The sequence below is a fragment of the Ciconia boyciana genome, chromosome 8 (assembly GCF_034638445.1).
Source record: "Ciconia boyciana chromosome 8, ASM3463844v1, whole genome shotgun sequence".
In the NCBI taxonomy this organism is placed as follows: Eukaryota; Metazoa; Chordata; class Aves; order Ciconiiformes; family Ciconiidae; genus Ciconia; species Ciconia boyciana.
Window position 1 is genome coordinate 55,800,024 of NC_132941.1, and position 13,488 is coordinate 55,813,511.

At 55.7% G+C, this 13,488-nt stretch overlaps 1 protein-coding gene across 3 annotated transcripts; it reads left to right on the top strand.

The window, feature by feature from the left end:
* Positions 1-8,151: 8,151 nt before the first annotated feature.
* On the top strand, positions 8,152-11,707 carry ADRA2A (adrenoceptor alpha 2A). 3 transcript variants are annotated; one of them, XM_072870066.1, is made up of 2 exons: positions 8,152-11,279; positions 11,675-11,707. In XM_072870066.1, exon 1 carries the CDS (start codon positions 8,369-8,371, stop codon positions 9,701-9,703), a length of 1,335 nt encoding a protein of 444 aa, XP_072726167.1. In that variant the 5' UTR covers positions 8,152-8,368; the 3' UTR covers positions 9,704-11,279; positions 11,675-11,707. The 3 variants fall into 3 exon arrangements, with proteins under 3 accessions (XP_072726167.1, XP_072726168.1, XP_072726169.1); XM_072870067.1 differs by lacking the exon at positions 11,675-11,707 and having other exon boundaries at positions 8,152-10,082; positions 10,509-11,600; XM_072870068.1 differs by lacking the exon at positions 11,675-11,707 and having other exon boundaries at positions 8,152-10,082; positions 10,512-11,600.
* The last annotated feature ends 1,781 nt before the right edge of the window (positions 11,708-13,488 follow it).

Here is a 13,488-nt window from a genome sequence, read left to right on the forward strand (position 1 = left end):
GGGAAATGTCCCCTTCCACATGGCCCGATGGCAAAGGGGTAGCACGGGGAGAAAGCACCTCTAGAGAGCTGGTGAGAGCAAGCTCTCCCCAGCACCGCAGGTGCTCGTAACACCAGGCTGAGTCCACAGTAAAGAATTTTCCTTGAAGGTATTTGTGTCCCTTTCCAACACCCTTACTCCTCCACCCACTGCGGCCCTGGCAAATGGTTCAGCTGAGGTGGGGAAGGAAAAGCCTCGAGTCAGAAGAACTCTGCTCACCCTGACATCTTTTCCTGGGGGCTTAGCTCAGCCTGTGCCTTTAGCTAAGCTGGGTTTGATCACTGGGAGACCCGAGTTTGCCCTGCCCTGTGCTGCTCTTCTGCAGCTGTCTTTGCTTACTGTCCCCCTGGGAGCTGGTGCTTCCCCAGGGCGAGCCAGGAGGTTTTGGGCAGAGGCTGGAGGGCGGGAGGTGATTACAGGTACCTGGAGGGAGAAGCTACAGCAGCCTGTGGGTTACAGCTGGGGTGGGGGACAGGGCAGGGGGGTGGGCAGAGGGTCCTGGGATGGGAGTTAGCCTGTGCAGAGGAGTCTTTATACAGGGCCATGATTTAGGACTGGGGGACTTGCAGGGCGCTGGATGCTCCCCCGTGTCCTCCTCTGTGTCCCCAGCCCAGGCAGCTGTGGGGGTAACTGGGAGAAGCTGGTGCAAAGAGAGGTCTCCTTCCAGAGCTGGCTGCAGCTCCTGGATGGCTTCTCAGCGTTATTTGCTTTTGCCACTAGATGGTGAAATAAGTAATAAGGGAAAACACGGAAAGTCTTGCTGCGTTCCCCGGCGGCCTGCCTCCCTGTGAAACCATGCTGACGCGCTCTGCTTTCTGGGAACATGGCAATTTCAGGCAATTATCCCCTGGACCTTTTATAAGGCTCAGCCTTCAAGAACTGCTGCTGCCACCCTGACTCTTTGATCTTTTTAACTCCAGTGCTGCCGCCCTAGACTAATTTAGACACATAAACTGGGTTAAACACAGACAGCAAACCTGCGTGATGCAAGTGTGCATGGAAAGCTGTCTCCTGCTGTAGCAGCTTGTTGTGGTCTGGTTTTTGAAGGGGCTGTATGATGCAATCCCCCTTTCCCACGATGATCTGAACCTGCTGTGAGACCCACACCTTGCCAAGTGGGAACTGCAACCTTCAATCCCTGCTTGGCTGCTCTCTGTTGCACCCTCTCTTTTCAGAGCTATTTGCTTTGCTGGAAGCTTTGCTCTGGCCATGCTAAAGGAGCTTGCTGGGGATGTGCAACGAACCGGAGAGTTACAGCTCACCTGGGGCACTTCTGCCTTCGCAAGAGGGATTGAATGAATATTGCTGACTGCAGCCCCTGGCCCTGAGATAGCGTCACTGTGTCCGTCTCAGAGATGGTGCAGAATGGGGAGGGAAAGGGCAGAGAGGCGCGCTCGGGCCCTAGGGAGTGAAACTTGAATGAACGAGTCACTTCTCAGCTGAGCAATTGAATGTTAACCTCTCCCAGTTGGGAAATTAAGTGCTTTAAAGTGAGGCAGCCTCAATGTTGCCTTAAACATGGGCTGGCTCTGCTGATGAAAGGTAACTTGTTGAGCTGCAGAACCTTGGTTAGTTTCATTTAGGGAAGGTTACAGGGAAAGGTAGCAGCGCCTCTGAACGCTGGCCTGGGCACCTCTCCACATGCCCAGGACTACCTGCTCTTCCTCTGAAAAGCTGGTTAGGAAGTCCCTTCTGGCCACTTCTGTACTGCCTCTACTTGCGGTGCAGGCTTGGACAGCCGTTCCCTTTGCGGCTGGCTGGAGTGGCCGATGGTGGTGCCCGGCCAGCCCCGGCACTGGGAGCACGGCAATGCTCCTGGCTCGGTTATTGCTGGCTGGGGCATCGCTGCAGGAGGGAGCTGGCTGTCTTTGCGCTGGAGTGAGTCAGGGAGCAGGAGCAGGGGCTGTGTGGGAGCAATCTCCGAGAGGTGGGGGATATCGCCTAACCTTGCTCTGGCCAGGGCTGGAAGGACTTGGCTGTGTTTTTGCTGCGTTTCAGCTATATGGTCCCATATGTATGGAAAAGCCCATCGTAGTCTGGTGAAGGGTTTGATGGGAGGCAGTGAGTTAGTCCCCTGAGTGAGGGACTGATGATGAGCGATACAGAAGGTCCCTGTAATATATTAGGGATGGTCCATGGGCTGTTGGGTTTGTTTTTTATTATGTTTCTGCCCTTATTGGCTCATTTCAGGGGGATCCATCTTGCGAGCCAGCAGGACGGGAAGCCTAGGGAGCAAGATGGAGCTGCTCCGCTGCGCTGAGGGGTGGGCACACAGGTGTTTAGTTCTGGCCATGTTGCAGGATGCAGCGAGGAGGGAGGATTCCTAGCTAGGGAACTGGATAAAGAAAATTGGACTGCGTAAAAACACACTTGCTTGTGCTTGGCACAGAGGAACACATGCGTGTATGTACTTGTGGATGCTACAGAGAGAAAGCTTCCCTTCTCCCCTAGGCATGAAATACCTGAGAGGCACAAGGCCAGTGACATGCAGACAGCTGGGGAGGTTTCTTGTTGTGCATCATTCCTCCTGCAGAGCTGAAATGAGCCTTTAATGTCGCAGAGGCCACCGTGACACCAGGCAGAAGCAAAAGGGAAAATAATGAATAAATAAACCAGAGGCTCGCGTGAGTGCAGTCCCCATGTCTCAGCCTCACCCCCAACTCTGCTATGCTATAATCTGTAGTGCAGAAATGTTTCTCTTGGCTGTTAGTTTAGGGCTGTGCAATCAAACCTGGTAGTTAAAATCCTGCTGAACAGGGCAGGCAACCCGAATGCCAGCTAATGAGGAGACGCAAGCAGAGCTTTCAAGCTGTTTGCAAAAAAAACCACCGGAGGAGCAGGTGGTCACATAGGATCCATCTTGTGCTGGTTTGAGCCAGCTCTCTGCAGATGGGGGGTAGTGAAGAGCTGCCATCGTAGGTAATATTCAGTGTGCCTCCTTTCCTTCCCCTCTGAACATCTGATACTGTGGCAGCATCCCTGCTCGCAAGGGGATTAGGTGCTAGCGCAGACCGCTGTCGCAGCTATCCATTTCCTACTGGTTTATTCAGATAACTCGGAAAAGTACATCCAGCAGCTGAGTCCAGACAAACTCTGTTGAAAAACATGGCTCTGCAGAAGCCGTTGCTGCGAGATCTATGAAAAGAGCAAAACACAAACCTGCACACGCAGCGGCAGATGGGGAAAGGAAGGGCTGTGGGTTGAATGTGTGTGCAGGAGGAAGAGTGCCTGGGGTCCCAAAGCAGCTGGAAGGGTGGCCAGACCAGCCACACTTCTGATGATTTAAAAAAAAAATTAATTTTTAAAATAAAAGGAAAATATGAATCACAGCATTTGGAACACCTCCCTGGAAATGGACGGTGTGCTTGCTGAATTACTTTGCATTACTTTGCAGTGGCACCATCATATGCCCAGCAATGCCAGGTTTGCTTGCAGAAGGTCTGCGCCCCTTCCCCTGATAGCTCCTATGGTGTTCTTCCTCCTGGGTTTAACACAGTAAAGGGGAAAAGCTTTTTTTTTGTGTGACTTGGGTGCATCGCCACATAACTTGTCCTAGGCCTGGAGGAAAACTGGCCAACTCAAAGCTGCCGTGAAGGGCTATTCAGTCGCTAGGCCACGGGGTGTCACGAGCCATGGGGTTTCAGTGCGTTACCCCCAACGGAGCCCCGTTACTAAAGCAAATCTTCCTGAAAGACACCTTGCTTCGATTTATTCAAATACACCTGGTAGCATGATCAAAATCCACAGCTACAAGGGCTTCCTGCCATGGATATGCAAATACTGAGATCAGCGCAAATGAGCAACCCATAGCTCTCCTAACACAACGCAAACTGTGCCTGCTGTTTACCTCTGGTCGCAGAGCACCCATGGCTCCCAACCCAAGGCTCCTCTCTTTGATGGCTTGTGTCCAGTCGGCACAGAGCTGCTCTTGAAAGCTTCTGCCCAGGAATAATTTCGGCACCTTGTCCTAGTGGTTGCCCTTTCGTGTGGTCCCCCCAGGAGTCTGTGCTGCAATGCCTTGAGCCAGCCTTAGGTTTGTCCAGCTTCTGTAACCCTGAACCAGACTGTCCAAAAACCAAGTCTCGGTCCTTCAGCAGCTCTTGTTACTTTTTTCCCTGCCAGAATCTCACTGCCCTTCTGGAAATAAACAATTCCTGGGGCTGCTTGTTCAAAACATGCATTTTGCAGCCTTATTACCATAGCGATTCTTTCCAGAGATTATCTCCCCGTATGTGATTTGCTCTGTGCTGTGAGCAGCCCTGAGACCCTACGAACATTTCGCAGCTCCCTCTCCGTGAGAGGCAGTAGGGGAGGGTGGTCTCGGCTCCCTCCGTGCCGCTGGAAGCAATGCTGGAGCCGGTGGGTGGAAGAGATGTATAAACATGGAAGCAGAGTGCCTAATTAATGACCTGAAACCAGCCGTAAAGGTCAGCTTGTTTGCGAGGGATGCGCTTGAGGTACACGTGCTGAACGTGAACTTCGCCGCCGTGCCTCGGAAAGGGCATTGCCGCCCACCCGGGACGGCGGCTGGTGGAGGGGGAGCTGTCAGAGGAGGATCGATAGCCTTCAGCCTCGCTCATTAGTGCACACCCAGGCTGCACCCCTCGCCTGGCGAGCCTGGCTCTTCGTGGGGCTCTGCTGAGAAACCGGCTGCTTTCCCGGGGAAAGGGCAGGCTCCTGCGGCTCTTTGGAGCGCGATGCCGCCGGAGAACAGGCTGTTTTCTGGGCTGTCTCATCAGGCACTTGTTGACTGAGTTCAAACGGCCGAGTCCTTATAACTCGTATCAATGCCGTCAGCAGCACGGATTCAAAAATTGGATGCAAGTGCCAGGGGATTGATATAAAGATTTTATTTACTAGCTGTTTTTTTCCCCCTGAAGCTCTTCTCTACAGTCATCCAGGGGCTACAAATTCAAGTTTCTTGCCTAATCCCAGGACTCTGGGAGTTGGGGCTTTATGAATATTACAAATTATCATCAAGCATGGTGTAGACTCGTAAAGTTGGCTGTCCTGTAGGTCAGGGTGTGCCACGGGTTGTTGTGGGAGATCTTAAGGCTCCTTGCCAGCCCCAGCAGTTTCTGACTACCTTTCATCTCAAGAATTGGGCAGAGCCACGAGGTGACCTGCAGAGAAAATAAAGGGGAGACTTGGCATTACCGAGTCACTTTGCAGACAGCGCTGAGTGCTGCTGGTGTCAATAAAATCACAGAGATGTCACACGCACAACGATGGCAGCAGTGCAAAGAAAGTGCCTTTGATAAGGCAGGTTTTCTCCCTCTCTGAGATGAATACAATGCCATCGCAGCTGTCCCCTGCTTGCAGAGAGCCCTCTTTCCAGTGGTTTCTGGAACAAACCCTTTTCTTCAGGCTTTTGGCCTTGCGTGTCCCCCTTGCACTCTTTGTCCCAGCAAAGAGCCCTGATCAAAGCTCTGCTTTTGCGACGCGGTGGCTCAGGAGTGTTATTGTTGGCTGGGTTTAGCTTCCACCGTCAGGCAGACTGACGGTGTCCAGCCACAAAAGGAGACAGAAAATCAAGGCAGCTGGTCATGTTTTGTTATTTAAATCCGCTCTCTGCCTGTGTTGGGGAACACAGCTCGCCTTTGCAGAGAGTATGGGGGCATGCAGGGTGTTTCCAGAAAGGCACCAGCCCAGGTCTGGAGCACGGCATCTCGGACAGCCCGTGATGGCCTTAGTGCAGGTGTGCTGTTACAGCTGAGGTCAAACCGGTCAGAGAGGGGTTATCCACGTCAGGCAGGGCATGGCCTGCACCCTCCCTCTCCCCGGGTCCTTCCATCCAAGCAGTGACCAAGGAGGCCTCTGCCAGGGGTGATCTCAAGCCCCTGCGGATCCCACATCCAAGGGAGAGGAAGACTGACTGCTGGGCAGAGCTACGTGTCCTCCTGCAGAACACACAGGTCCCCTGCAATGAGCAGAAGGCAGGAGATGCTTGCAAAGTCCAGCATCTCCTCGACCTCCCGGCTGGCCTTGCCATAGACTGGGGTGAGTCCCTTCATCCTTTGCGTCTCCACTTGCCCCTTGCAGTGAAGCGTGTGGTTATACATCGCATTTACTCTCAGACAGAGATCTTTTGTGGTGCATGTCAGTCATCTTGGGTTTGATTTACAGGCTTTAAGTCACTCCCTACAGATTGCCCTTTTTCCAGGCAAACCAGCGCAGTGGGTCCTGCGCTCCCTTGCTCCAACAGCGGGATTCCCCCTTGTTTTCCTTTGCTCGGCCCCGTGCCAGCCCAGAGGCCGTGCTCTCTGGCTCCCAAACCCTGTCTCTCCCACTCCTGCTCCCTCTCTCCTGGGCATCATCGCTCTGGGCCTGGCTTATAACACGGTGTGTGGTACAGGGACAAAGATGACAGGGCTTCCTCCATCTCGCAGAGGAAATACATTCATTGGCCCGAGCGTTCAGCATGGCGATTAATTGAGAGCTGCCTGAATCGGGAGCACCAAGTGAGCATCATTAGAGCCATCTGAAAATGAGGGAGAAGAGACCGTGAGCGAGAGGATCAGGGCTGGAGTCCGTGTGCTGTGTGGGTGAGTAATCTGTACATGCTGAGAGCTGACAGCTTCGGGGGCCGGGCAGGCTACCAGGTACGTCACTATTGCTCTTTTGCTATTAAAAAGGTCCCGCGTTGCTGTTGCAGCCGCGCAGGTGGATGATGCCAGCCCCCGTGCTCCTGGGGGAGCACCTGCAGATGCTCCCCCGGGCCGGGGCACCCCTTGGGGCAGGGTGTGGGGGCAGCTGCCTGCCTGGGCCTGCTGCCCACCTCCCTTCCTCCTGCCCACGGGGCTGGGGAGAGCCAGCGGGGAGCACGGGGGAGAAAACGAGGGGGACCCAGGAGGAAGTCTGCCTGGTCTGGTGCTGTGGGGCAGGAGCCCTCGTGGGTGCTGCGAGGCAGGAGGGCCCCCTGCAGCCGGGGCTGAGCCAGCCCGGGGGGCTGGCCCCACACCTGGTCGCTCTGCCCCATCCTTCCCTTTGTGGGGGCTACTCCCCCCCCCCCCCGGGCCCCTCGGCAGGAGCGTTTCCCCGCCTGCGGGGCGGGGTGCCGGGGCTCCTGCGGGGCGGGGTGCCGGGGCTCCTCCGGACCCCCTCGGGGGCTGCCCAGCCCTGCGGTGGGGCGCAGGCTGGGGCTGGCCCCGGGCCGGCGGCTGCAGTGAGGCGCCGCGGCCAGCAGGTGCCACTGCCCCCCCGCGCTGCCCGGGGCCGCCGCCGCCCGCCACGGCGGCAGGGGGAGCGGGCAGCGCCCTGCCCGGGGGTCCCCTGCCCGCGGGGCCGGGAGCCCAGCCCCGCCCGGCCGCCCCGCGGGTGACACGCGGGGCCGCGGGCCGAGCGCTGCCCTCGGGGCTGCCAGCGAGCGCGGCCGCGCCGCCAGCACCCCGAGCCGAGCCGAGCCGAGCCGCGCCGCACCGCCGCGGCGGAGCCCGTCGGTGCCTCCACGCACACGCGGGACGGGGCGGCTGCTTCCACCGCAGCGCGGCCCGGGCTGGCTGCGGCGGCGGGAGCAGCCCCCAGCCGCACCGCGGTCGGTGCCCGGAGCCCCGCGGGCTAGCGCAGCGCCTGGACGGCGGGCGCACCGCTCCCCACGCCCGCCCGGCCCATCACCGTGTCCTCTGGCCCCGCTGCCTCTGCCCCCGCTCCTCCGTGCGCGTCCTCCCCACGCGTGCGACCGGCCGGGCTCCGCTCCGCGGGGCCGCTCCTCTCTCCGGGCGGGATGAAGCCGCTCCCGCCGTGGGCTGGGCGGGGAGCCGGGCCGGGCGAGGGGCTGGGGGTGCGCGTGTAAGGGCTGAGGTGCGGGTGTGCAAAATACAGAAGGGGCCGAGCAGCGAGCGTGGGCGTGTGCGGCGCTGAGCGGGCGGGCGTGAGCACCGAGGGGGGTGCGAGCGGGCGTGGGGCGGGGGGCGCGTGTGTCCGTGTCGCAGCGGGGGGGTGAGCGCAGGGCTGGGCGGAGGGTGTGCGGGTGCGTGTCTGTGTGTGCGTGTCTGTGTGTGTGTGCGCGCACCGGGGGCCGCGCCCCACGTGGGGCTGACGCGGCAGCCCCGGCCTGATCCGGGGCTATAAAGCGGCTCGGCGGCGAGCGAGGCAGAGCAGCCGCCGCCGGCTGCAGCCCCGGCCCCGCTCCGCGCCCCGCTGAGCGGCTCCCGGCGGGCAGCGGCCCAGCATGAGCCGCGGCCGCCCGCGCCCCCCCGCCGCCCGCCGCGCAGCCCCGCCCCGGGCAGCGGCGCAGTAGGAGCGCGGAGCCCCGCGGAGCCCCGCGGAGCCGGGCGCGGCGCGGGTGGGCAGGGGGCGAAGGGCGGGGGCGTCCGCGCAGCCGGGGTTGATGTTTAACCTGGAGCGCCCGTTCACGGAGAGGGGCCACTTCTTCTCCTCCATGGAGTACCAGCGGCAGCTGGAGGAGGAGGAGGGCTACCCGCCTCCCGGCACCAACGGGACCTTCAACGACAGCGGGGCCGGGCCGGGCTGGGGCACGCCGTACCTCCTGCACACCACCGTCACCCTCATCAGCCTGGCGGGCTTGCTCATGCTCTTCACCGTCTTCGGCAACGTCCTGGTCATCATCGCCGTCTTCACCAGCCGGGCGCTCAAGGCCCCCCAGAACCTCTTCCTGGTCTCCTTAGCCTCGGCCGACATCCTGGTGGCCACGCTGGTCATCCCCTTCTCCCTGGCAAACGAGGTGATGGGGTACTGGTATTTCGGCAAAGTCTGGTGTGAGATCTACCTGGCCTTGGATGTGCTGTTCTGCACCTCCTCCATCGTGCACTTGTGTGCCATCAGCCTGGACCGTTACTGGTCCATCACGCAAGCCATCGAGTACAACCTCAAGCGTACCCCGCGCCGCATCAAGTGCATCATCTTCATCGTCTGGGTCATCTCGGCCGTCATCTCCTTCCCGCCGCTCATCTCCATCGAGAAGAAGAGCGGGCAGCAGGCTGACCAGGGGGTGGCAGGGTGCAAGATCAATGATGAGAAGTGGTACATCATCTCTTCTAGCATCGGCTCCTTCTTTGCCCCCTGCCTCATCATGATCCTGGTCTACATGCGCATCTACCAGATAGCTAAGAGGCGAACCAGGGTACCACCGAACAAGCGGGCAGAGCGCCCCGAGAAGAGGCAGAACGGCTTGGCTGACAAGGAGGACCTGCCAGCCACAGCCCAGCTCAATGGGGAGAAGGCGGCAGGAGGCGGCGGCGGGCAGGAGGGAGAGGTCAACGGCATAGACATGGAGGAGACCTCTTCCTCTGAGCACCAGGAGAACAACCAGTGTAAGAAGTCAGAGAGACCATCAAGGGGAAAGACCAAGACTAAGCTGAGCCAGATTAAGCCTGGGGACAGTTTGCCCAGGAAGGCGGAGGAGGAGAGGAACACCAAAGGGTCCCGGTGGAGGGGCAGGCAGAACCGGGAGAAGCGCTTCACCTTTGTGCTGGCAGTGGTGATCGGGGTCTTTGTCATCTGCTGGTTCCCCTTCTTCTTCACCTACACGCTGACGGCTGTTTGCAAGAGCTGCTCCGTGCCCGACACCCTCTTCAAGTTCTTCTTCTGGTTCGGTTACTGCAATAGCTCGTTGAACCCTGTCATTTATACCATTTTCAACCACGACTTCAGACGGGCCTTCAAAAGGATCCTCTGCAGGATAGAGAGGAAAAGGATTGTTTGAAGGACCCTTTGCTATGGGCAGGACTAATTCAAGACTTTGTAGGAGAGTAAGGCATGGCTCTCTTGGGCTGTGCTTGCATGGGATGGTTTCCTTCAGCTCGTGAGCAGGAAGTCTTTAAAACCCGAGAAGAGCCTATGGAAACACCGAGCAGCAGCAGCAGCAGCAAGGAGCAGCAGGCAAGTGGAAGTCTGAGCCGTGGCATTCGGCTTTCCAGGGGAGGATGGCTTTTGACTTGCTTGGTTTATTTTGTTAGGTTTTTTTGTCTTTTGCCAGAATCTCTCAGTGGATATTTTCATGACTGCTCAGTTTGACTCTTTAAAGACAAACAACGTGCAGCTCCGTGAGATGAACAACAAAGAGGGAGTATGCCACCCCAGAGGTGTTGGCTTTTTAATTTTGTTGTATCTTTTTTCTCCTGTTGTATATGTAATTAATTTTACCCCCCTTGTAAAATACAGTATTGTATCACTGAATATGAATGTCTTAAGGCAAGCAGCTTTGAAACTGTGAATGCTTTAATTATCTTTGACACCTTAAAAGTCCCTTTCTTCCACCCCTGAAACCCCCCTCACGCAAAACCGCTGAACAACTAGAGCCATTCCCCCTACCTTACAGTTTGATGACATTACCAAAACTTCCAATGTCTGGTCATTTTTTTTGGCTATAAAGCTTAGGATCACAGACCTCACCAGACTGGCTATTCTTGTTGTTAGTTTCTATATCGTACCTGATTCTGTTTAATTTCTGTGTTGCCTGTGATGTAATACAGCTGAGATGGTAACTGCCCTCTCGTTATTCGTTAAAGCAGACCCTGACGGAGCGGTGGCTTTGCTGTGCAGGCAGGGACGTCCCGGGCGATGGAGTGACAGGCTATTTCCCGTGCAACGTGAGGCTTGGAATCTGGCCAAGCTCTCCACAAGTGAATCTTGGTTAACACTGCAGCACCGAAATGTGTTCGATGCAACTCGCTTCCCTCGCCTCCAACTGTAAATAGATAACATTTCAAACCAAATAGCAGGGCTCCGTATATCATGTTATCTCATTTGTATTGATTTGTGATGGTTTAACTCCTGCGGGATTTCCTGCAGAAGAGGAGGGGGTTTGTGCGCAGAGTCTGTTCCACCTGTCTGAATTACGGGAGAAGAGTTCAGTTTTTAATCTGCCAGTCTCATCTTTCCTAGGAAGTACAAAAGCATCCCTCTTTCAGTCTTATACAGGGCAAAACTCTGAAATGGGAAACTTAACTGACAGTTTCTCCAGTATTTTATAGTGTAATTAAGCTTTTTTTTTAAAAAAATGTGTAAATATTGTGAGATTGGAGCAGGAGAGAGAGTTAATACTGCTTTTACACTCCTTTCCTGAAATGTCTTTCAGCTCTTTCTGCTAAAAAAAATATACAAAAATGGACAGAACAAATCTAACGTCCTTGTGCCATGAAGAAATTTCCAGAGAATATTAAAAGGAAAAACTTTTGATCCATCACAATAAATGAGTCTGCAAGCCTATTAATGTTATGAAAACAGCTTTATCAAATACTGACAAGTCATGGAAATTGTTTGGAGAAAACAAAGTTTGTGTAAGTCTCGTGTATAAGATGAATTTGCCTTCTCTGGAGTCGATGGTGCATAGGAAGAGACTTTTAAAAAATACCTTTTTACTTTTGGGAAGTGTTTTGTTGATTTTGCTCTCTCTTTTGACTTCTTTGTAATTAACTCCAAGGGTCCCCGGATGCATCTTGGGACCTGGAGAGCAATGTTTACATTCACTTGCATTTTCAGAATTGAATCCTCAAGAGGTGAGGAAAGCAAATAAACTGTGCTTTACTGTAAAAAAACAAAAAAAACCCCAAACCAACCACGAGCAGAAGTTGCTATAATGGATGATTATTTTTATTGAATAAAAGAGTGTTTACAGATCAAGTGTGAAAGCCCTCTGGATAATCTGTTAGCTGTTTTATTTTTTTTTTTTCAGCTGTTCACCGATCCTCCGGGAGCTTTGGTCTTGACGTTTTTTAAAGAACACATTGGGAAAAGCACTTGTGTTTTCTGAAAGGCGTTGTTACCCCAGGTAGGGAACAATGGCTCGGTTCATTGCGCAGTGGCATAATAACAAATGAGTCCTTGATATTTCTTGGTTTTTTTTCCCCCCCTTTCGTGCCACAGTAAGAGCATTCACGTGTTTCTTAAAGAAAAGAGCTTAGGGTTTTGGGGTGTGATTTGCTCACTGGAAATGCAGCCTGGCATTACTGCTGGGGATGCCTGGCTGGTGCAGCATTTACAGCTATTGAGGTGAGAAGGTTTTTAATAATTAGGTTGCAGATGGGATTAGAAACGATTAGGCTGGAAGGCAATATTTCTTGATATATGCAGGAGTGTCCATCTGAGCGGGGCTTTGTTTCCAGCCCCCGAGAGCCAGCCAGCTGGGCTCGCTTGCCCTTACACCAGTGCTGCCAAGACCCTCCCTGCAGCAGGGTGGTGGGGGATCGTTCTCCCACCAGACGAAGCGCTGCTTCGGTGCGGCTGCCTGCCTCCCTGAGGACGCCGGGGTCCGCTCGCCATCGGCTTCAGCTGGGCTCCTTCTTTGCCACGAGTGCCAGGTAGCTCCAAAGGCGGGGGGGACACGAGGCGCCGATCCTGCGAGTGCTTTAGTGTCTGCTTTGTTTTGCCCAGGAGCACATGTAACCGTTCGGGAGCTCTGGCTCCTGGTCTTCCCACTGTTGGGGTGCCTGGAGTCACCCTGCTTCCCTTCTCTGCTTCTTGTTTGGTGAGAAAATAAGTGACCGGAGCCCAGTGCTGGAGCTGCTGGTCTCACGGCCCCACTCTGCCACTGCCACCAAGGTTGCAGCTGGAGGTGCTCGGCAAGCTGGGAGGCGGACCAGGGCTGGCAAGCAGCATCGCTGCTGGGTGTAGGGCACCCAGTGATGGCCCAGAGATGAACCTCTTGGTCACCTCGTGGTGGCATTTGCAGGCCAGGAGGGCTTGATCTGGGCAGAGTGTCCTGCTGTCCGTCCTCTGGTCTCAGCTGGCCCTGTTGGCCTTGGAGGGTTTTACAAAGCGGACCCCGTGGGGCAGGAGGTAATCCAGCAGCCATCGGTTATGCTTGCCCCATCCCTCTGGCTGTCTGATGTCTTCATGGCCGAACCTCTAGTACAGACAGTGGAGTATTTTGGTGGGTTTGGGGCTGGGGGACTGGGCTTTGGTGGGCTTTCAGTTAGGGCAGCTTTGCACAGCTGAAATGTCTGATTGCTCCCATTTTTCCATCAAAAGTAAAAGTAAGATGCAAAAAACTGAAATTATGCCTCCAGGGTTGTGTCCCTCCCAAACCCTCGTGCCCTCACGGTTCAGCCCAGTCAAATAAAATACTCAAGGGGATGTTTTATGTGCGGGCAGTGACTCCCTGTGTCTGACACGGCAGAGCTGCCTGCCCGTCCTTGTGGCCAGTGTCTGAACTTCCACCATCCTCCTCCCTTTGCCACCTTCTGACTCAGGCTTTTATTTCATTTTCCCTGAGCTGTTGGCCATTTTGGTTTCAGCTGTGTCCTGGACCCTTCACGCCCGCTGGGGATGGGCACGTCCAAGCTGCAGCGACCTCTGGGCACCGTGGGCTGTGTGGTGGAGGTGCTGGGGTGAAACCACCGTCACTTTCCCTTTGGTAGGTGAGGACCAGCCCTGCTGCCTCTGAGCCAGAGGTCGTGTTGCTGTGGGCTTTGCTGGGACGCTCCCTCCGGCTCTGCCGTAACTGGGTCCAGCTCTGCCGTCTCGCTTACCTCCGTGCCTGCCCCATCT

Bases quoted from the DNA above. Each gene is read 5' to 3' on its own strand.
- ADRA2A (XM_072870066.1), top strand. From the start codon at position 8,369: ATGTTTAACCTGGAGCGCCCGTTCACGGAGAGGGGCCACTTCTTCTCC.